This window comes from Lutjanus erythropterus, chromosome 17 (assembly GCF_056507025.1).
Source record: "Lutjanus erythropterus isolate fLutEry1 chromosome 17, fLutEry1.hap2, whole genome shotgun sequence".
Lineage (NCBI taxonomy): Eukaryota > Metazoa > Chordata > Actinopteri > Lutjaniformes > Lutjanidae > Lutjanus > Lutjanus erythropterus.
Window position 1 is genome coordinate 12,017,113 of NC_139333.1, and position 23,322 is coordinate 12,040,434.

Consider the following 23,322-nt stretch of genomic DNA (forward strand, 5'->3'; position numbering starts at 1 on the left):
GGCATCTAAAAAATTAATTTAGCAATTTCCAAGCAAAGGGATTGAAATACTACAAATAGCACATAATACACCAATAACCATTCTTTAATACTGGTTGGTGGCAACAGCTTTCTAGGAAAATTGTGCTCTTTTCAGCAGGGGGAATTTTCTAAAGTCAGTTATCTTGGTCAAGGACTTTAGTAAACACTGCTTATGCAGCAACACTGACTAGACATCCACATAAAAAATGCAGAATCTTCCTGAATGAGAAATGTTTAAATTTGCAAGTTTGTTCTTCACACTTCTAAGTGAAGCCAGGGCATTAAACTGCAGTATGCATTATAGACAAATCTCAGTTAAATGCTTAGTGAAGGCTTTGTACCCCATAGTCCATTTAACAATTTACAACTGTCTGCTGCACTCTTTTGCATAACCCTCTGAGAAATGTTTTGTGTTGTGAATAAACCAATTATCTTCTTGCCACTGGCTATGAAAATCAGACCTGCACCAACACTAACGTGTACAAGACCCCAGAGATTTTAAGATAAGACCATTTCAGACCAGTTTTTCATTGTATAAGAAAATTTAATAACCATTTTTTTCAACATAAAAATATTCGTAAAGTAATGAATAACATACAACTTGTCACAACATGTATGGTTTAAGAATCCCTGCTGTAATGAAAAACAAAAAAAGCAGTGCTTCATTTTCAGTCTATAAAACTACTTCCTAAAATGCAATACCATTAAAAAATGACAAGTACAAAAAGAATTTAAAAGGAAAAAGTCATTGTGATTAGGATCATATACAAAAATGCCTTTATTTCTTTGCCGATCTCCCTCTTCGGGTTTTTGACTGCGTTTCAGCCTCAACACTTTTGCTAGTTGACTCCTCTTCATCAGCAGCCTTTGCCCCTCGTCTGGCTCTCTTGGCGGGCTGAACGTTGACAACTTTGTCTGAGAGATCCTTCTCTTCAGTTTTGCTGGCAGCCTTTGATGCATTTTCGCTTTCAGTGTCAACTTGGTCTACAAGTTTTGTCTTCCTACCTCGAACTGCCTTCACAGGTGTTGCTTTCGGAATCTCAAAGACTTCCAAGTCTGCTTTCCACTTGACAGATCTTTTGGATGTTTTTGCATCTTCCACAACAGCACCGCTTACATCTTCAGAGGGATTTGCCTGGTCACTGGTAACCACAGCATTATTTGTTACTGGCTTTGCTGTTGCCCGTCTCCCCCTTTTGGCTGTCTCTACTGAAGCTGGCGCAGAATCTGAAACCACAGCTGTGGATTCTGCATTGGTCTCCTCAACAGGAACAGCTGCACCACGACGGGCCCTCTTGGCTGGAATGGCTTGCGAAACCGCATTTTTCACCCCCCTTGCCCTGCTTGGTTTAGGCACTGCAACATCAGGCTCTTCATTATTCTTCTCCTCAGCCTCCATCTCATGGTTGGCTTTTTCCTCAGGGACCTCGGCTGTGACTTCAACCTCTTCAGTAACTTGTTTTCCTCTCCTACCTCGTTTGGGTTTGTATGTGGCGCTCACAGCAGGGACCTCTTGGACCTTGGCTGATACAGTAGAGGTTTCACTCTCGGTGTCTTGTTTACTTTTTCGCCCTCTCCTGGGTTTTGGAGTCACAGCAACCTGTTCGTTTATCTTCACTGGCTCAGCAACAGCTGAAGCTTCAGCCTCCACTGGAACAACCACTTCAACAGTTGGGGCTTCTTCTCTTGGTTCATCGTGGTCTTGCTCTGCCTTCCTGGTTCTCCTTGATTTTTTAACTGGCTCCTGGGATTTAGTAATTTCACCATCGTTCTGTAGCTTTTCTTCCTGTTTGGCATTTCTACCCCTCTTAGCTCTGACTAGAGGCTGGGACTGCTGCTCAGTCTTCTCAGTGACAACCATGTCTTCTGCCACCTCAACAACTGGAGTTTCAGTTTCCACTGGAACAACCACTTCAACAGTTGGGGCTTCTTCTCTTTGTTCAGCATGGTCTTGATCTGCTTTTCTGGTTCTCCTTGAATTTTTAACCGGCTCCTGGGATTCAGTAGTTTCCACTGAAGTAATCTTAACATCTTTCTCTTGCTTTTCTTCCTGTTTGGCATTTCTTCCCCTCTTAGCCCTGACTGGAGGCTGAGAATCCTGCTTTGTCTCCACAGTGACCACCACGTCTTCTGCCGTCTCATTTGTTTCAACAGCATCAGGCTTTGTCTTTCTACCTCTTCTTGGTTTTCCAGGTGTAGGAATGGACTGTTGAGATTGAGCATCTGCAATAAGGCGCCCATCACTCAGGTCTTCATTTTTCTTGGGCTCTGGATGAGGTGGCTCAACAGGTGCTTGTTTAGCCTTTCTTCCTCTAGTGGGCTTGACAACAGCTTCCTCTGTGGGGGGGACAGAATCATTTTCTTCTTTAGGGGCATTTACTGGAGAAGTCCGGTCACTCTCAGCCTCAGTGGAAAGCTCAGTCACCACTGCTGTTTCCACAGCTTTCTCTTCTACCGTTTCAGATTGATCATCAGGGTTGGTTTCTTGAGACTTTGCATTTCTGCCTCTTTTTGTCTGTCTAACAGCGGGTGGTGCAGCAGCTTCAGTTTTCTTCCCTCTTCTTCCTCTGACTGGAGCTGGCACAACAGGCTCTTCAGCATGGTCTTTTACCTCCTGTTTATCCTCATTTGATTTAGATTCCACTGCTTTCCCCCTTCTGCCTCGAACAGGTTTCTTCTGAACGACAGTTGCATCAATTTCTGTAGCCGTCTCCACTTCAGGTGAACTCTCAGGTGAACTCTCAGTTGCAGGTGCTTGGGGAGCAGTTTCCATGTCATCTGATGATTTATTTTCATCACTTCCACTTGGCACTGCCTCCAGTTGGTCACTGCAGACTTCATTTGTATCTGCTTCTAAAATAATAGGAGAAAACAGAAGGACAAATGTTTAGAATTCAACTACTAAATAACTTATCAGTTAAAGAACACTAGTCAGGACTTTTTTGCCCAATGAAAATCTGACAAGGATGATACAGTATTACTGTAAAACAGCGTACAATCGCTATTTCAGGTATAGTACTTCAACTGTTAAGTCAGTTTGTTCTGTATATTTTTGCTTAAGTTCCTCACTTTTTTACTTATTTTGTGCGTTATATCAGTATTTTTTATTTTTCTAGACCCTTTGCTGCTCTAAAAATGCAAAATTCCCCATTGTGAGAATAATGAAGGATTACCGTTAGTACATGGCACATCTTGCTGCTCTGGCACAGACTGTTCAGGTTGTTTAGCTTTTCTTCCCTGCCTGGGCTTTAATGCAGCCTTCTCCAGGGGAGTGGCACTGTCACTTGCTTTGTGGTCAACATCTACTGGCAGGCTCTGCTCGTTCTCAGGGGCTGGCATCATTTCAGCTTCAGTGGCAACCTCCTGGACAGTTTCAGCTTCAGTGGCAACCTCTTGGACAGTTTCAGCTTCAGTGGCCACCTCTTGAACAGTTTCATCATCAGAAGCTTTTTTGGCATTTCTTCCTCTCTTGGGCTTAAGGGCGACTTTGGTAGGTAGAGAGGCACTTGTCTCCAGTGTGTGCTTAACATCCTGGCTTTCAGTGGTCTTTGCTTTTCTGCCTCTTGTTGTTTGTCTAACAGCAGGTGGTGCTGTAGCTTCAGTTTTCTTCCCTCTTCTTCCTCTGACTGGAGCAGGGACAACAGGATCTTCAGTATGTTCAGCAGTCTCCTGTTTATCCTCAGCTGATTTAGATTCCACTGTTTTTGCCCTTCTTCCTCGAATGGGTTTCTTCTCATGGTCAGGATCTGTGGCAGTTGCGTTGCTTTTTGAAACATTACTGGTTGCTGTCTCCACTTGAGGTTGTTCTTCAGACACATTCTCATCTACTGCCTCCATTTTTGGTTGTTCAGATCCAGACTCACCTATTGCTTCTAATTTGTGTTGTTCTTCAGATCCAGCCTCATCTACTGTATCCAATTTAGGTTGTTTCTCAAATAAATGATCTGCTGTATCCATTTTGGGTTCTTCCACGGGTAAATCCTCATCTACAGCCACATGAGAGAGTGTTTCCATGGCATCTGATGATTCACCATTATTGTGTCCACTTGGCTCCTCCCCCAGGTGGTCAACAACTTCATTTGCGTCTGCTTCTAAAATTAGACAAAAGAAGAACTGGTTGAGTTTTCAGCTAGCAAACCCACTGCGCTTTTTAACGAGATCTGAAGTACATATTTTATGTGTTCTGGGGTTTTAGTTACATTTAGTAGTATGGATAACCTGACTGTTGGTACAAAAATTACTAACGCTTATTTTTCTTATCTTTTTTCTGAAACATGTCCAGACTGTCCATATCAATGAGATTATATTATACAAAACCTGAAAAGATGGACTATGTTTTGACATCAACCAATTCAAGGAATAAATATTAGTAAACTTACCTTTTTCTTTGTCTACTTGGAGAACAATATCTGTCACATCTGATGGTAAATCGTTGCGTGGTTCCTCATGAGCAAAGTCTAGTTCTATGCAAGGAGAAAGCACAAAATAAAAACCCATAATAATCGGCTCATTGTAAAGTAGCTTACATAAGCACTCTCAGTCACGTTATTCACCACTCCTTTAACAATATTGTTATTAAACTTAAATACCAACCAACCTTTTGCAACATCTTTGTCACAATCTGGAGAAGTTTGATCTTCAGCCTGTCAACAACAAATTTAAAAATAATTTAGACAATGAGCAATCACTATGAAATAAATTAAGTAAATCCTGCAGACAACACAAATATCTTGTAAAGGTTAGACATGTAAAATTCTGTGACCACACAGACCATACCAGACAGTCATCACACTGTAACTGAGCCCACATTTACCCTCTTCAAAATCAAAATCTTTGTATTTCTTTTTTAGTCAAATGACTTCCTGTAATATGAGCATGTTGCCAATATTTAAAATCCCATTAAGAAGCTTTTTTTTAAAAACAGTGTTCAGCATATTGACTCTATATTGGAGACTTGGCTGAATCCCACCTGTTCATTCAGCTTATTACACTATCCACCAGGTGATAAGAGTTTCTTTCTAAAATACATACAAACTAATCCAACGAAGGGCTTCTGTTATTACCTCATTTGTCTCCAGTTGTCCTGTTGGTTCAGGCAGTGGCTCCTCCATGAGCTCCACAAGCCCCTCAAAGTCCTCCACTGGTGCATTACCTCTCAGTCTTGGTGTTTTCACAAGTCTCTTAATGCCAAAATTTTCCTCAACAGGTTCAACATTTTCTCTTGGAGTTTTCATAAGCCTCTTCACACCAACCATATCTTCAACTGGACCATTTTTCTCCTTAGGTGTCTTCATTATTCTCTTGACACCTGTGAGACATACCAATGGGGAGCTCTTCACACTTGGCGTCTTCATGTCTGTCATTTCAGGTAGGTCTTCAGATTCTTGCATGTGTGCTGGTGTCTCCACAACCTCCTTCACACCAATTGAACTTTCATCACTAGCCTCTAGAACTTTGGGAGTTTCAAGAAGCTTTTCACAAAGGTCTTCAAGAAGTTCAGCCTCCTGTTGTGGGGTCTCAAAAATTCTCTTAACTCCAGTGAGCCACTCTGGTTGTGCAGGTTTCTGCTTAGGAGTCTTCAGAATATTCCCTCGCAGGTCCTCAACAGGCTCGGATTTCTGTCTTGGGGTCTTCATGATTCTCTTCACTCCAGTAAGACATTCCTGCTGTACAGGCTTCTGTTTTGGAGTTTTCAGAAGTTTTCCTCTCAGGTCCTCGACAGGCTCAGCCATCTGCCTTGGCGTCTTCATGATTCTCTTTACTCCGGTGAGACATTCTGGTAATTCTGGCTTCTGTTTGGGAGTTGTTACAGAGGTCATCTTCAAATCTGTGGACTCCTGTTCATTAGAATCAGTGTGAGTCTCCATGGCAGGGATATCACTAATGAAGCTAGATTCTTCATCTCCATTCAGCAGGCGTTGGACTGCCTCGGTGTTGTACCTTCCATCTTTTACTGTAGATGAAACACTCAGTGGTGACACCATCATTTCACCTGTAAAATAACATTTTGGTTTAAAGTGACTGAATTAGTGAACATACTTATTTTGACAAAGTCATTATGACATAAGTCATTCTGCATATTACAAGTTTCATTCTTTGGTTCCCTCCTTACAACAACACACACTTTACCTGGCTCCTCTGGTGTGTTCAACACTGATGGTTCTACCACAGATGTGCCAAGAGCTCCCACTGGTGTCTTCATGGTGCTGTTCTCATTGATAACAGATCTTCTCTTCCTTTCGTTTACAGGTGTTTTATACATTTCAGAGATTCCTGAAAACACAACATACAATATGAGCAGGTATAATACTTAAGTGAAGTGTTACAATTTGTTGAGATGGAAAAGGGGTTATTACCAGTCAAGTCTTCGTCCATTTTCATGTCCTTTTTAAAGACTGCGATATTGCTGACCAGTTTCGGTGCAGCGCCAGTTGAATATACAACGCTTTGTTTGTGAGCTCTGCCCACAACAATGGTGACAGGTGAATTTGCATGTCCAGTGCTGACATGGTCTTTGAGTTTTCTTGCAGGGGTCTGGTTGATTGAGAAAGACATTTTTAAACATTAACCATGCTAACATCACAACAAGAAATAGCCCATTACAGTATCAGTTGATAACCAGCACACAAAATAATTTAAGTGTCTAATATAATCTTCACTGAAAGGGGTGTGTATTGGGGAACAGGAATATTGTTTTTTTCCTAGCAGTTTAACTAGTAATGCAAAAGTCACACAAATTATAACAAATAGTATATTAAATGTTCTTTGTTTATACTAGATCCTACAAGTTAAGGTTGTTTCAAGACTTCAGAAAAAATGTTTAATTATTAAGATGACATAATTTCTTATTTTACCTTGGGTTTGGACACAGACTTCTTCACTGTCTTTTTAGTGGCCATTTTTTTAGCTGGAGCAGCCACTTGAGCCTTAGGTTGCCCAAATTTCACAATGTTTGCCCAGGAATGTATTCCTGAAAGGAGAGCAAAAAAGAAACTGTACAACTCAGACACTGATGATAAAGTAAAAGGACCAAGGCAAGGTTTTTTTTTTTTTTTTTTTTAAAGTGCTACAATATAGAGTTTAGGGTCTAACATACCTTTCATAGAGGCCCGTGAAATGCCACTTTTTCTGCACATTGCCTTTACAGCACTCTTCGACATACTTGGAGTCTTCCGAGAGGTGCTCTTCATGCTCTTCCTCCTCAGGGGTAATTTAGGAGTTTCAGTGGCTGAAGGAGCCTGGTCAGTAACTGCATCTTCCACAGTTGGAGATGGTGTGCTGATGCGTGACACAGAGAAGCGCCCTTGTACTGTGGGAGTCTGGACTCCGGAAGTTTCCACTTTGTTTTTAGAGGGAGTTGCTACCCTGGGAGAGGGAGACCTGGATTTTGGTGGGTTCTTTCCTGGAGTTGCTGCCTTGGTAGAAGGAGACCTGGATTTAGGCGACTTCTTTGCAGCAGTTGCTGCCTTGGGAGAAGGAGACCTGGATTTAGGCGACTTCTTTGCAGGAGTTGCTGCCTTGGGAGAAGGAGACCTGGATTTAGGCGACTTCTTTGCAGGAGTTGCTGCCTTGGGAGAAGGAGACCTGGATTTAGGCGACTTCTTTGCAGGAGTTGCTGCCTTGGGAGAAGGAGACCTGGATTTAGGCGACTTCTTTGCAGGAGTTGCTGCCTTGGGAGAAGAGGTGGCTGATTTTGGTGACTTCTTTGCAGGAGTTGCTGCTTTGGGGGAAGGGGACCTGGATTTTGGTGACATCTTTGCAGGGGTTGCTGCCTTGGGAGAAGGAGACCTGGATTTTGGTGACTTCTTTCCTGATGATGGAGTCTTAGGAGAAGCCTTCTTGGCATTTGATGACTTATTAGGTGATGGAGTCCTCATTTTTGCAGGACTTTTCACATTCGGGCTTTCTGGGTACTCCTGGTCAAACTCCTACAAAAAACAAGATCCATTTTAAATAAGACTATATAATGCATACAATTATAAAATTGGGTCAAAGTACATGAGCCATCATCCTCCACCCAAGTCTTACCTGCAGCAAGCCAATGACTGATGCTCGTCTGAGGAGTGACTGTTTGGGTTTATACAGACTCAAGCTTCTCCGTGGAGTGGCCCCTTTGCGTAATGGAGAGTCAGGAGGTAGTCGTTTATCAAATAACTCAGGACTCAGATGCCCTCCAAAGGAAACCCGTTTCTTCTTCATTTGTGATGTGGGCAAGTCAGCTGCAAGTTCACTGCTTTTGCGTTTTTTGGCCGCCTCTTTCACTAATAAATGAATTGAAAATATGAATGTACATCAGTAACAACATACATAACAACAAACGTATCTTAACCAATTTACAGTACTTATTCAAGCATGTTTAACACACTTAAATAGAAAGAGAAACAAAAGTATTTATCACCTTTTTCAACTTTCCCTGAGTTCCTTGGCGATGCTGTTTTGGGAGAAGCCACTGCAGATTTGGCTGGTGTGGCCTCCCTGCTTCTTCTTCTCATAGGTGACTTGGGGGTTTCAGTGGAAACTTGCTCAATAACCTCAGACACAGTAAACCTCTGGGGGGTTGTACAGTTGCTCTTCTGGGGTGAAGTTGCCTCAGACTTGGCAGTATTTTGAGCTTCAGGTCCAGCCATCTCAGTATCAGGAACCTGGAAGGACCTCCTCTGCTTCTTAATGGACTTTGGGGTCCCACTGCTTATATTTTCAACCTCTCCCTTAGTTTCACCAGCTCCAGAAGAGACTTTGGCTTCATCCTTTTTAGGAGTGCTTTTTTCTTCTGTGGAGATGACAGCTTTTCCACCATTTTTCTGGACTGAACCCGGTTTTGGAGTGCAAAACCTCGAGGACGGTGTCTGAAGCAGACTAGCAGTAGATTTACGGGGGGTCTTGACATCCAAAGATTTTTTGATCATTTGATACAGATCGTTGAAGGGGGAGGTGGTCTTGTTTTGCAGCAGGCTATCATCCTCCTTGGACTCCATGGTTTTCTCCAGGGATCGCTGAATGTTGTCATTGTTAGTTCCATCTTTCAGATGAGGGTCTATAATGAGCAAAGTTTTGCATAAGGTTTATACACTTGATAGTGTAAACAAAAAATAACAAGTGTGAGACTAGAGGAAAAACTACAGGCATCAAAAACCTATCAACAGTACAGTCTGGGTGGGAACAAGGAGTTTGAGTCGGGTTGTAAAAATGCTTTCAATTGTCACGTTTCAAAGACTGAGCTAAATATGAATACAATAACTACAAAAACTCATTTTGTCAAAGGTTCTGTTTGATAGGGCGGTGACCATTGCGTACTGTGGAATAGATCCTCAAATAGTTTTCCACCTACAAAAAATTCAAAGCAATGACTTTTATCTCAATCTCTAATACATCTGATCAAAATCTTTTTCTATCATGTTTAATTATCTGCAAAGGAAACACCAATTCTGGAAATACACAGACTGTAAACAGACTGCAACATCATCAAAATACAGCTCATTTAGAATAACCACTATCACAGTCTCACCTGTGGACACTTCAGAGATTCTCTTTTCTCCTGATTCAGTGGTGATACTGTCCACTGCTTGGTGATCTTGAAGAACCTGAGCACAAGACACTTTTCTTAACACATTTATAAAATAATCAAATTGAGCAGAAGTGTAGGCAAAAAAGATATCAGGAAGGCTGCAAGGCTCTACTGTTAAGAGATAAAGGAGTAAATTACTTTGCCAGTTTTGCCTCCTATGTAAGACCTCTTCTTTGGTGTGGGTGCTGGAGGGTACTCAAACCTGAAATGACAATTGGCATAAAAAAATAAAAAAATAAATCAGTAAAACCCAATTTATAATTCTTATAACAATGATAACATTTTCCCATTTCCATAGCATCCATTATATGTGCTAGGTTAAATACATTCTGTCTGTACTTGTGCTTCCAAGAGTACATTAAATGTGACATTAAATCTACAAGTAATGATGAGGAGAGGTCAAACTATCTAGCAATTTACATGATGCAAATGGCATCATATAATTGTAAAACATTTGACTCTTGTAAAGACAATACAAACAAAATTTACAGCTGGTGCAAGATACTTATGTGGCACACAAAACGTACCTGGTAAAAATTAGATTTAATACAAATAATAAAGAACATATTACATCATATCACTTAAGGACAAATGCTCGTACTAATAGTCATTTGATGACAATGGAAGACAAAAGAATGATAAAATGGTTCTCCTCACACTCACCTGAAAGAACGGTCAATTATAGTTATCACATCTCCATGCTTCAAACGCTCAGCCTGCTGCAGAGCCTCTCCATTGACACAAGTAGGATTCACTGAGCTCAAGTTTGTCAATATAACCTGGGAGAAGCAAAATGTAAAAATCACTTTAAATGCAGTCCATCAGAGTAGTCAAAACCAGAATACCTATGTCAGCTAATCTTTTAAATCTAGCTAGGTCACGATTTCCCACAGCAAACTCACAAGTGATTTATGGAACAAAATTTTATTTATTAACTACAAAATTAAAATTATGATCATCAAAATGTGAAGACATTATTGTGATTGTTGCATAACAGTTCCCCGTTATGCCGAGTTTTAACACAAACAAAAGAATGTGGTCACATGTGTATGGCAACTCTGAAATTACCCAGATGCTATGTAGACCAGCTGTATGTGTGAATGCATTAGTTACCCCAGACTTAACCCTGTCAGCTCCCTAGTCCACACATAACAGAGCAGCTCAGTGTGCAGCTGCTTTGTGTCTCTTCTGCATGCCCATGTATTGCTTTTCATTCTTTCATTGATCCTTTCATTTTCATACAGACTATCTGCCAATATCAGTCCAGATGAGTCTAATCTATTTTCTCACATTTTAAAGCATTTTATTGTCTTTTAAATTGTGAAAACATCAAATAACAGTCAGAAAACTCAAGTGAGCATCCTGCAAATCCCAGCTCACCACTGAGTGCCTCTTCTGCTGGCAGGGAGACTTAAGTCAGCTGATCTCCCTATCTATCACCATTCTCTATTTTCATCATAGTTAAGTTTGAGATTCTGCATTGATAAAAACAGTCATTATGGCTGAGTCGCTCTCCTGCTGCTGCTCATTCTGCAAGCACTACCACTTGCACAAACTATACAGATTTTTTCCAACATTTGTGAACAAATCTGACACAGACAACTACCTAATGCATGTGTGAATGGGCACATTTGGATGATATACCATCTCAGGACACAGTTCCGAGTGCATATATGAAAACTGTTCATATTTACCTCTTTATTTTCATTCAACTCAATCCTGCAATGCTCCTTGGATACTTGAGGAAGCTGAATACGAATATCACAGTCAGGCTTCCTGTAAAGATCACAAAGAAAAGGTGTGTCATCAGAAAGAAGGGTTAGAATGTCTCATGTTTTACATGCAAGTGGTGTTTGTTCATAAGCAGTGAAGGAAATGTTTCATGGTCCAAAAGTAAGGCTGGGCAATATAGCTGTTTTTTTTGGTCACCATTTCTTTTCAGTCAATATTGTTAATTTCTAATGTATCTATTTTTCTTACAAAGACCAGGGCGTGTGCTTACTGTGTGCACGCATCTTCTCATTTCAGGCCGTTTCTGTTGTGTCACATGTGACTATTGTGCAACTGAACAACCTGTTGAATGATTTGCTGTTGCCTGTAACTTGTAGCACGCTCCATTATCAAGGGATATAATAGACTATTTGAGAGCCAGGACATATTCGTTATGCGCCTTCATGGTGGTTCGCATTTAAGCAAAACTTTTGCACATTTCATGGCACAATTTTCTTTTTGCCATTAATAATGTGTCTATTGCAGAAACATAGCAATTGTTTTATCGCCCAGGCCTATCCAAAAGTAAAGGGAACTTGTGAACTGGAAACTTGAATACACAGTAAGGTGTCATTTGTACTTCATGCAAGAACAGGAGCAGACATGCGTTTAAATTTCTGACGTCAGCAGCAGATAGCCCGCCCCCAAAACCAAAAGGGTTTTTATAGCACCTTTCTATACCAACATGAGGTAAACGTTGCTTAAATGTTGACTCCTACATAACGTGCATGTGCGTTCTCTTGTACTTAACAGATATGTCTTAAGATAAAAACAAACTAGCACGATTCAGATGAGACAACAGAATAAGGGTTTAATATGAAATCATGACATGAGAAAATCATACATCCACCACATGATTTTTAATGTTCTCACCTTCCAAATAAGCATGATGCAGTAAGAGGAAACTCAGTCCCGTCTCCTCCACTCCTCTTAATCACGACTATTTTTCCATGTAATGGCATTGTAACGTTACCTGGGAAGGTAACAAGTAACAAGTGTCAAAACTGCACAAACGTAAGCCAACAGTGGCATAAAATTAGTTAACATTCAATTATGTAACCAGGAATCATTGTTTTGGATAACATAGCATTTTAACGTAGAAAGAAGCCACGCAGCAAACTGGAGGCAGAGAGTGTGTGTGCTAGAAATCACACACTTTTCTACACTTAACAATAACTAACAACAACCTTGGCTAGTTAACAATAACTAGTGATGTCGTCTTTGGTCGATATTGTCATAACGTCGACGTAATTAGACGTTATTGCTGCAAAACAAATCCGCAGGTCGTTTTTTTTTATTAAGTTAAAACACACTGCAGACATTCCACGTGCGATGTCACCTCGATAGTAGCGTTATAACTTTACTCTTGTTGGAAAGGGCTGTCAGCGTAACTTGAAGTAAGTTTAGCGACTAGACAACAAAACAACATATGTTTTTCAGTTAAACATGTTACGCTACGTTAACGAAAACCGTCCTCACTCATGTGCCCATGGTTACACGACAAACTAAAGACATTTGCAAGCGTTATAGCCTCACCTGTAAGTCCGTTTAAAGACACGTCAACTTCTGGAAATCCATAAACATCGACCGGGATGTGGCGAAGAGGAATTTCACTATAATATCATATCAAACTAAAAGTACACTAGATACCCTACCGTACCATACAATGTACATTAAGGAATGGCTAACGTAAGCTACCTTGTGTAGCCGTCACTGGTCGCCTCTCGTCTGTTCCACAGATGTGCCGTGGTATTACTCCGCCACACGACACACACTGCACACACACAAAGTAAGCCAAAAGAACCGTCGGAGTAACTTATGTTCTACGATAAATTACATGTATTTTCGTATTCTTGTGGTTTTAAGGCTGTGTTTGGTGGACAGAAATCAAATTTAGCTTGCATTTGTGCGAGGGGGACTATTTTGTTTACGAATTTGGCGGAGCAATCTCAAGTCGGTACAGGGAAACTGATTTGAAAATGTTTGAAATTCCGCGCGAAGAATTGTGATTGGCTGAAACGTCACTATCTCCGTAAGAGGGCGGGGCATAGCACAAGGGTTTTTTTTGCCAATGTAGACAGCAACCGTAGTAGCCAGATTTGGGATTTCTAATATTGTCATGAGGTTTTGAAATTATTTTATGATTATTAATTGTATCAACCAGGCTGTCAGCTGGTTGATGGGTTTAACATACCAGATAGTGTTCTATTTGTTGTATATATTCATAAAAGACCCCTTTCCACAAAAGACATTTTGACATTTCATTACAGAAAAAGCATGTGTAATTAAGACAGTCGATGTCCTACAAAAATTATTAATGTTCAAGGGCCCTAATATGTTGTATACTGACTTATTGGCTTGATTTACACCGAATTTTTCTGTTTAGAATGTATCAAAATGTTAGTAAAAAATGTTTATAGGCCGATACGAAGTAATAGAATGTGCTCTCTGATGTGAAAACAAATTATTCTGTTCTATTTGTACAGATTGTTTCTGTCTCAATTTGTGATTCCTTTTATGTTGACAGCGGCCGTCAGAATAAGTGGGCAAGTAGTCTGGAAGCAATCATATGCCTTGAGTCATGTACAGATTTATTTGCTTGAGCCTAATGCACACCATCAAGTAACTATTATTCTTTGATCTTGACATCATCTTCATTTTGACATATAATCAAAAAAATCAATGTAATGTGTATGCCATAGTAAATGTAGCACAGGCCTGGTTTGGGAGGTGGAGAGTTTCCTCCAATACATTCTCCTCTTCGTGTTTTTTTAAATGAGTCCATGTGCATTTTGCTGAGCAGCGGCCACTGTGACCACAAGTGATGGCTACAAGATAATGGCAAATGCTGAAACAAAACACTCATAAAGTCAGCAAACATACTGCGTTAAACCACAATATATCCGAGGTTTGCCAACATTTCCTCACATTACTGATCATAAACCAGACCTCGTAAGGCCGTAGCTGAAAACACCAATAAAGTATTAATTTGAGCACAGGTTTTACTGCTTATGAATTTAGCCTTTAAGTGAAACAAATACACTGACAAGAGAAGTGTTGCCGTATCTTATTTTTTGCATCATTAAAAATGTCTAAATCAGTAACACATATTGGATTAAGTTTTTCAACGCAATAGTGTTAATCTAACCTGTTTTGGGAAAAAAAACCACTTGATTTGTGTTAACAATTAGTGTTTTTTAGGTTGCTGGCAATTTTATTTTTTCAGTATATTAATTATTTACAGTTACAAGGTTTCACTTAAACCTAACCTTAATGCTGATTTGATAAAGGTCATTATCATGCAGATTTGTGGTCTGAAGTGATATCATATATGTAACACATGTTATATCTATGAACCTTTTATATCTCTTAAATGCTTTACTACAGGCCCACATAAAAAAAGAGGGTTCCAAGGCTTCAAGAAAGTTAGTGATTTCCGCCGAGTTTCTTTCTATGGCTATGATGCATGAAAACCTACTGAGGACACCCCTGTAGCGGATAATAAAAAAGAATGACACATGTGAACAACACAAACACATTTAATAATTATTAAATGTTGGTTTTATTTTTGATCTTTTTTTTTGTTGTTTTCTTTTTTTTCCAAAGTCGCTTGATAATCTTGACAAAATTGCAACATATTCCATACTTCTCAAACTGACGGTGTGTCTGTTGCTATTCCAGATTAGCTGTGGAGGGAAAAGTTGTGCGCTGTTCTGGACAGGTAAAGTCCTAAATGATGAAAGCAGCTTTTGACCGTACAAATAAAAAGAACACATGAATGACTCAGAGAGACTCCACACTGGCATCCTATGTCGTAACGTTGCGGGGGTCAGGGTCGGTGTCTCTCCGCACAAAGTCCTGGGTTGGCCAGGCCTAACAAAAAATGAGTGACTGAAGAAAAATTCAGGGGCTCAGTAGCAGAAGTGTGTGTGAGTATGTGTGCATCCGTGACAGGAGAGTTAGGAGGTGCAGCACAGAACATATACAAAGAACAGGCCAAGCACACAAAATGATTCCTTCCTGAGACATTGGCATGTGTACAGTAATGATGGTCTAAGATGATGTGTGTGTTAACGGTGAAGGCGTTTTTGGCGTAAAGTGAGTCGCAGGGTGCAAGGTTGCTCTGGATCCGGCAAAAAAAAAGTCACAGATTTGTTTCTACCACAGGTTGCCAGGGGGAGATTTGTGAGGTTGACAAACATCACATTTGGGACCTTCACTTCTTGCCTGACCACTGACAGAGCAGAGGGATCACTACAATCTAGTCTTTTCCCATCCACTACAGATTATTGTTCCATTCAGAGACTACTGAGAATCACTTGTGTTTAATACAGTGTGTATGTACACCATTCTTCACATTTTAACTCTCGTTGAAGCTGAGCTGCTGTGGCGCACTCAAACCTGGGAGGCTACGAGCAGCATCGAGCTCACCATTTTCAGAAACACCATCTCTTTCTGCTACATGGCCAAAAAAGCTATGCCCCGACTGGAGTGCTACTTTGTTATCTACTGTATGTAAGAAACATGTTTTCTTTTTTTTTTAAGTGTAGGGGAGGGAGAGGTTGAAATTGTTTGTGAAAGCCACATTCTGAACAGCCAGTGATTGGTTAAGGGTCTGTCCAGTATTTAGTAGGACACAAAACATGAAAGAACTTCCTTCAGTAAAATGTGCTCAAAATGTCTTTTCTTGCATCACAAACCTATAAACAAAACACATAAAAGGTATTCTTAAAAAAAAAATCAGGTGAAGCCTAAAACTCTTCATAGTTTTAAAGAAATGAATACAGCTTATATACACAAACTCAAAGGCTACTTAAAATACACCTTAATAATGAATCTTCATTAATTTGATTTCTTGAAAGGACCTGTGACCATATCATACAACCATGTTCATACAATCATTTTTTTCCATTCTCTTGGAAGCAAAAAAAAAAAAAAAAGAAAGAAAATAAAAAGGAAAACAAATCCAACCTGGAATAGTAGGTGATATTCATTGCGACTTGTTTTCTGTGCACGTTTGTGTGTGTGTCTGCATGTTTGTGTTTGTGTGTTTGCATGTGTAGTAGGGGTGTCACGATTGCGATTTTTTATCGACATCGATCGAAATTCCATCATGGTCTCGAGCATCGAAATCAAAGAGAGGATCGACGACCCCCCTCCGAGGTGAGGGAGGTGTGGAAAGAGGTAAAAGCACATGACGACGCAGCACATTGTAGCCGACGCCCCTAGTTAGCTAACCTGCAGTTTCTGACACCATGGCAAGTGCAGATAAAGGAGACGCGGCACCGGAGCTTGAAGCCGCTCCTGCTTCTCTTTAATCACCAGTGTGGAAATATTTTGTGTTCCCGGTGAGTTATGTTGTCGACAAGAACACTACAGTGCGTAAGATATGCTATGTGCGTGTACCATACCTGGCCACGGGAAACACTACGAACATGGCAGGACACATTCGCCGGCATCACAAAGATGTAGATTTGACAACTGGGAAAACACCATCACTGGTCCAGCCAACTATTCCATCCTCATTTGCAATAAAACTTCCACTCAGCTCGCGCAAAAGTTATAACTAACGCTATAGGGCAGCGATGATATAGGACCTATAACCAATAAATTATTAATAGATTTTAAATTTTGACGGGACGCTTCTATTTTAACTGGCGCAACTTTTCTCGTCTTTCCGCCGCTGGTTTATCTGATCAGGAAACGCACAGACCAACTGCAGAGAAGCTGCGTGTGGAGGAGACTGTTGTTAATGACGGAGTTTATTACAACAGAAACTAACGTGATGGTTAATGACATCGACACCAACCAGATGCTCTTATAAAATTAAACAATTGTCTATACGTAAAACAGGAGAGTCTGTGTTTCTCTTTGAGAAACTTTAAGACCTTCTCACAGCAGGTGCGCAGCTCCAAAAATAGAAAATCATGTCGCGGTGCCGATGTTTTAACACTATTCACTGATCCACAGAGTCACTCAAACGCTGATCACTGACCTGCTGTGATGGAAAAATACTCACATTCTTTATTTAGGTATTTTTACATCGTGGTATTAGTGTATTTACTTAATTACAATTTAAAAATTGTGTATGTTATTGTTTCCTTTTTTGAAAAATCTACATTTTTATTGCTGTTGTTGTACTTTAATGGTATTCTTATTGTTATTTTTTTTATACTAAATACAGACGTGCAAACACATAAGAGGAGAAAAAGGTGGCATGTTGGTAAACCAGTCCCCTGTCCTCTGTCCTCTGTCCCCTGTCCTCTGGGGGTCTGGGAGCGTCTGTCCTGCTCCAGAAGAAAAATGTTGTGATTTTAACATGTTAAAAAAATATTCTGGTGACTGTTTCAGTTAAAAGAGTTAGTTCACTCTTCTGTTTGTGGTTTCTGCAGACATTACCACCTTTACTTTTACCTTTGTACTTGAAAAGAAAAGTAAAAAGTAAAGTGAAAATAGTAAAAGTAAATCTACATTAAAAGTAAAGTTACTTTGCTGAGTATTTTTACTTTAGCAATTTATAGTTGTTCATTTAATAGACCTGTTTAATCTTTTCTTTTGTTATATTACCATTGTTCTTAAATAAAGCAAAAGTAATGTAATAGAAAAAAATGCAGAACATGCAATATTTCTTATCTGATTACTCGATTAATCAGCAGAATAATTGATAGATTATACATAAATTTTACTGGTTCGGCCCACTTGAGAAAGTTAGACATTATGATGTTCCGGACCTTTGCTTTAGGAAATTTTCTCTAACTGGACCTCTTTGAATTTTAATTGAATAACCCTGCTATAGGGCTATTTATAGCAGCAGACCTGCAGCCTTATTTGGTGGTGGAAAACGCTGGATTTAAACATTTAATTAGCGTACTTGAGCCCCGCCATGCCCAGCAGGTCGCATCTTACAACAAAAACGTTGCCCTCCATGCATGAAGACGTTAAAGAAAAAGTTTTGGGGGGTCTGAGCAATGCAGAATTAGTTGCCTTAACAACAGATGGCTGCACCTCAAGAGCAACTGAGAGTTACATCACCGTCACAGCACACTACGTCAATAATGACAAATCAAAAATAACAGTTGTCTTGTCTGGCCATAAATATGTAAATAGTTAATATTTTGATACCTCAAAGAGCATCTCTTAGATAAAGATAACATATCTTTGTTAAAGAAAAAAAAACTTGAAAACTTGAATGTAAAAATGACAAAGTCAATTCTCAGGGGACAAAAAAGTCCAAACTACTTATTTTTTTTATGTTCAACTGTTCAGACTAGTCTAAAAATGGCATAGGCCTCTGTGCTATAAGAAAAAGAAAAAAAAATCGAGAATCGAATCGAATCGTGACCCTAAAATCGAAAATCAAATCGAATCGAGGATTTGGAGAATCGTGACACCCCTAATGTGTAGACTGGAGAGAAATTTCATCATCTTTTGCTTTTCGTTAATTAGAATAATGTACAAATGTGATAAAACTGAAACGTCTCTCTCAATACTCTTGATGGGTATGAAAAGATTCAAACAGTGAAGGAGTACAACAATTTCTAATCTCAGAAAACATGTCCTCATTTTCAACCTGCCATTCTGTTCCGGACATGTCGATCACAATAGTTCCTTAACTTTTTCTATATATATTTATATATCTTTTGTACGAAATCTGTTTTTTGACGTTGGAAAAAGAGAAAAGACCCAGAGTCTTTGAGGAGGGGGGGTCTTTTGACAAGTCCCAAGCTTGCAGTCTGCCTCAGAGTACAACAAAAAAAGTGTCTGGTGTTTGTCAAGTCAGTCTGTATGCATTGTCCTTGTTCATATATTTGTCCCACGGTGCTCCGCCCACTCTCGGTTCTGTTCGAAAACTGGTCTCCGCTGCATCCCAGATTTGTTTCCATAAGTCTTTTGGAGGAAGGTGGAGAGGGGAGGAGCAGCAGTGGAGAGGAGAGTGGAGGGAGAAGGAGGATGAGTCATCAGCAGTGTTTACGGTGTGGTCTCTCGGAGGCATCCTGTTGCCCCGGCCCGCCCCGGCCTCACCTCCCCTCACATCGGGACGGTGCTCCAGAGTGAGGGAAAGCAGATCAGGAGGTGGGGGTTTTGTGTCGTAGCAGAGGAGGAGGTTGGCTCTGCCAGTCTCCTGTGTTTCAGCAGTCAGGGTCAAGGCCCCCCTCCTTCGCCCCCTCCTCTTTAGAACGAACGTCGAGGGAGGAGACGGAGAGCATCGTGCGGAAAAAAATAAAAAGGTGGGGCCGCTACTACGGCGATTGTGTGGCTGGACTGCTTTGGGCAGAGCTAGGGGACAGACTGGGGCTGCAGCTGCCTGGGGGGGCACCGCTGGGCCGGCCTCCTGCCGCCCCGCTTTCCAGACCTTCTGAGTTCTCCAGCATCTCCTGGATTAGAGGGGGCATGGAGCCAGGGATCTCCATCTTCAGGGTGATGACACGCTCAGCTCCTGCAGATGGTTGGAGAGAGACACGAAAATGTAAACAACCAAAATCCTTATAAATGATTTTATAGGTATTCATTCACACAATTCTTCAGGTTCAAACAGGTGCTGGAAATCCTTGAAAACACTTGAATTTTAACTTTGACTTGAGTTTTAATGTTTGTAATTGCATTACTTTCACACTATGTTTCTCTGACTGAGTAATTCACTTTTGAGATAAAATAAGTAAATGAATAAAAGTTATTTTGAACCATGAAATTTTGTTGTGTGTTCCTTTAAAGGGAAACTTCAACATTTGTCACGTGGATGTCCAGTCAGTGTTGATGGTAAGTTCTTTCTTAATATCAAGTGACACCACTGAATGCAGTAAAACAGATTTTGCAGCAGGAGAACTCAGTTTTCTCAGTCAATGTAACACACACCAAGGAATTTCTTGCTGCACTTAACTACATTTACCATCAACACTGACTGGACATCCACATGAAAAGTGCAGAATTTTCCCTTTAATTTATCAGTGACACCTGATTAAGAGTCATTAATAAATAAAATAATAATTTTGATCATATATGTACATAAATATGTAATTTACCAAAGCTACACGGTGCTGGAAGATGCTTGAAAAGTGCTTGAATTTGACTTTGGAAAAGGTGTAAGAACCACAGACCTTTAGCGCTGATGCTTCTCAGATCAGTGATCTTCATCAGCATCTTGGGGAACATGTGTGGTTTGTGGGGCCTCCTCCTCCTTACGTAAATCTTCAACGCCTCCAGGAGGGGCTCCTGCAGGATGTCCACCTTCTCTGCCTGTTCCAAGTCCTGACGATCTGTAGATGAAACATATAAAGTACAGAAAGAGTGAGTCAATAGTCTCCAACTGTCATAATCAAAGTTAACCACTAGGTGGAGATCAAGGAAAGAGCATTCTATTTCATCCACAGACAGGGGTGGCACTTAATTAAAGCTATGAGCTGGACAATGTGATGGGCACAGTTTCGGGCTTTTTTCGACTTTCAAATGTCAAACATAATTGTGCCGTACCTCCACAAAGCAAACAGATGGCGCTGAGCAGCCCTGTCTCTGCATCATCCATCTCCAGTGGAAGGAGCTGGTTAGCAAAGGCAAAAACCAAGTCGGTAAGGGGACCGAAGCCGGCATTGTGCATCTGGGTTCGGTTTAGCGTGAGTCCATCTGAGAAAGTCATGGTGTCTTGCTCTGGTGTGTAGCGTGTACAGATCCGGAGTATCTGGGGACAGAAGAGGCAGAACGTTGTTTGGTTATGAATTTGAATCACTTCTTTACCTGTTTTAAAAAAAAAATCTGGATTAAGTTTGGAGACATTTTGGGCTGTTGTTCTTACCAGGATGTCCAGACAGGCTGCTTTGAGCAGAGTGATCTGATCTGCGATGGTAAGCGTCGTGAAGCCGGGCAGCTGCTTAGCAAACTCCACTGTCTTTATGATGCACTTAGTGGAAAGTTCACTGAACTTATCCCACAGGTCTACATCCAAGGATACACGTCGTTCTGAGCTGTTAGTCTGAAGGGAAAGGAAGAGGTGGGGAAAAATTTTAGATATATTTCCAGATAAACTTAATTACAAGTGCATGTGATAAACCATAGCAAAGAAATACGGGCACACACTGACTGTCAGGGTCATGCTACTAACCGTAGTGTATTTGCCCAGCTGGCAGAGAGAGGGGAAAGTTTCCTGGTGTGCCTTGCGAACCCTGTCGATCATCTGTTCCGTGTCGGGACTCAGCACGTAGCTCTCCGTGCACTCCTGCTTCTTCTCGTCCTTTTTCTTCTTGTTCCGGTCGTTCCTCACCGCTGCAAGGAGCAAAGGAAAGGAGCAGAGAGGATTAGTATGTGTGAAGGATCTTTTTTTCACTTCAGCTCTTGACAAGCTTAATGTCTAAGCTTTCATTTATCTAAATAGAGCTGTTCATACTGTATCTCAGTGAGACTCTGTAACCTTTACGCAAATGATGAAGTCATTCCACTTCTAGAAAAACATTGATTTGAACTTGCAGTGGCCTTTAGACGATTAAGTTTGTACAGACTGCTTTAAAGCAACCATACACCCTACAAGTACTGTTTAAGCTCTAGCACAAGGTCACTTACAAATGTAAAAACACTTCAACACATGGGGGTTTTTGTCAGTGACAGTGGCATGATGGGTATCTCACACATTTGTGAAGGCCCCATTAATTCTGATAGGTACATACAAGTTTTGGAGCAACATATGCTGCCAACCAGATGTCTTTTTCAACAGATGCCAAGACAAATTATACATGCGATACAACAGTGTGGCTTTGAAGTAAAAGACTTCAGGTACTGGACTGACCTGCCTGCAGTCCAGACCTGTCTCACACTGAAAATGTGAGGCACACATTGAAGCACAAAATACAACAACAGAGACCCCTGGATTGTTAAGCATCTGAAAAGCAAGAATGGGAAATAATTTCGCTTTCAGGACTCCAACAGTTAGCGTCCTCAGTTCCCAAGCCCTGACTGAGTGTGTTTAAAGACAAGGTGATGTATCACAGTGGTAAACATGATCCAGTCTCAGCTTTTTGGCATCAAATTCAGAATAAGTGAATATTGGCAAAAACACAATAAAGTTACTCAGTTTGAACATTAAGCGTCTTGACTTTATACTGAATTGAATTCAATATAGGTTGAAAAGAATTTGCAAATCATTGCATTATGTTTATATTTATGTTTTACATGGTGTCCCAACTATTTTGGAATTAGGTATTCGTATTTGTACATTGTCATTTGTAATGTCTCTGTTTTTGTTACCTGCCTACAGACGTAAATTAGCACTATTGCTAAAATTCAGCATGTTTACATTTGTATTTTTATACTTATTACTTGATAAGTGTGCACTGTTATAAACTAAATAAAAGTAAAGGTAAACTGAGATGTAGATCAAAGTCCTCAGCAGGAAAAGATGCTCTGTCTGCAGTACACAGCAGCAGCAACCACAGCATCACTTCTTATCCAACGCTATAAGATAAATGTTGTGCGACAGCTCCATCGCAGAAGCACTATGGTAATGGAGGGAAGGGGAAAAAACCTTGAAATAATCCAATGTGGTTTCCCTCTGGGCGATCTGGCTGGGAATAGTGTGCTCACCCCAAATGACGAAAAACACTAGACGGGGTGTTTAGCATTGGAATCCCATTACAGGCTCGATCCATTTCTTCCAGACTGGGGTGCAGTTTAGCTGTGAGTGGGTTGCGTATGTACGTGCGTGTTGAGGGTGGGGGTGGGATGGGTGAGACGGGGTGCAACTTGATAAATAGTAGGGGTGGATGGAGCTATCCATAAGGCTGACAAATTGCCACAGCTTTCATTAGGGGTCCCGGCTAATCTAATAACATAATATGACAAATATCCCGCCTCTAATGGTTTTAAAAGGGCTTGGCTGCTGAGCCCCTACCGGAAAAAACCTTCAAGCTTTCTCTCTCTCTCTCGCTTATACAACACATGCTCTCTTTCCTCCTCCTCCCCTCATTTCATTCTCTCCAATGCACA

At 40.6% G+C, this 23,322-nt stretch overlaps 2 protein-coding genes across 8 annotated transcripts in view; both read right to left on the minus strand.

Annotated features, from left to right (window-relative positions):
- Positions 1-543: 543 nt before the first annotated feature.
- On the minus strand, positions 544-13,069 carry mki67 (marker of proliferation Ki-67). 3 transcript variants are annotated; one of them, XM_084741732.1, is made up of 17 exons: positions 12,892-13,069; positions 12,229-12,328; positions 11,280-11,361; positions 10,249-10,364; positions 9,724-9,787; positions 9,526-9,601; positions 8,419-9,054; positions 8,049-8,281; positions 7,117-7,948; positions 6,875-6,990; positions 6,377-6,554; positions 6,150-6,293; positions 5,084-6,012; positions 4,618-4,663; positions 4,400-4,483; positions 3,194-4,111; positions 544-2,870 (listed from the first exon to the last, which is right to left on the minus strand). In XM_084741732.1, the coding sequence occupies exons 2-17, from the start codon at positions 12,315-12,317 to the stop codon at positions 799-801; spliced, it is 6,615 nt and encodes a 2,204-aa protein (XP_084597858.1). In that variant the 5' UTR covers positions 12,318-12,328; positions 12,892-13,069; the 3' UTR covers positions 544-798. The 3 variants fall into 3 exon arrangements, with proteins under 3 accessions (XP_084597858.1, XP_084597857.1, XP_084597859.1); XM_084741731.1 differs by having other exon boundaries at positions 544-2,873; positions 12,892-13,068; XM_084741733.1 differs by lacking the exons at positions 10,249-10,364; positions 11,280-11,361; positions 12,229-12,328 and having other exon boundaries at positions 544-2,873; positions 12,892-13,066.
- Positions 13,070-18,925: 5,856 nt separating this feature from the next.
- raraa (retinoic acid receptor, alpha a) overlaps positions 18,926-23,322 on the minus strand; it is a 196,720-nt gene continuing 192,323 nt past the window's right edge. For all 5 annotated transcript variants that reach the window (XM_084741513.1, XM_084741514.1, XM_084741512.1 and 2 more), the window contains 5 exons: positions 21,449-21,609; positions 21,143-21,319; positions 20,824-21,028; positions 20,451-20,609; positions 18,926-19,792 (listed from right to left, as the gene is read on the minus strand). In XM_084741513.1, the coding sequence (XP_084597639.1) occupies positions 19,596-19,792; positions 20,451-20,609; positions 20,824-21,028; positions 21,143-21,319; positions 21,449-21,609 (899 nt within the window). In that variant the 3' untranslated portion in view covers positions 18,926-19,595. The remainder of the gene's footprint in view (positions 19,793-20,450; positions 20,610-20,823; positions 21,029-21,142; positions 21,320-21,448; positions 21,610-23,322) is intronic.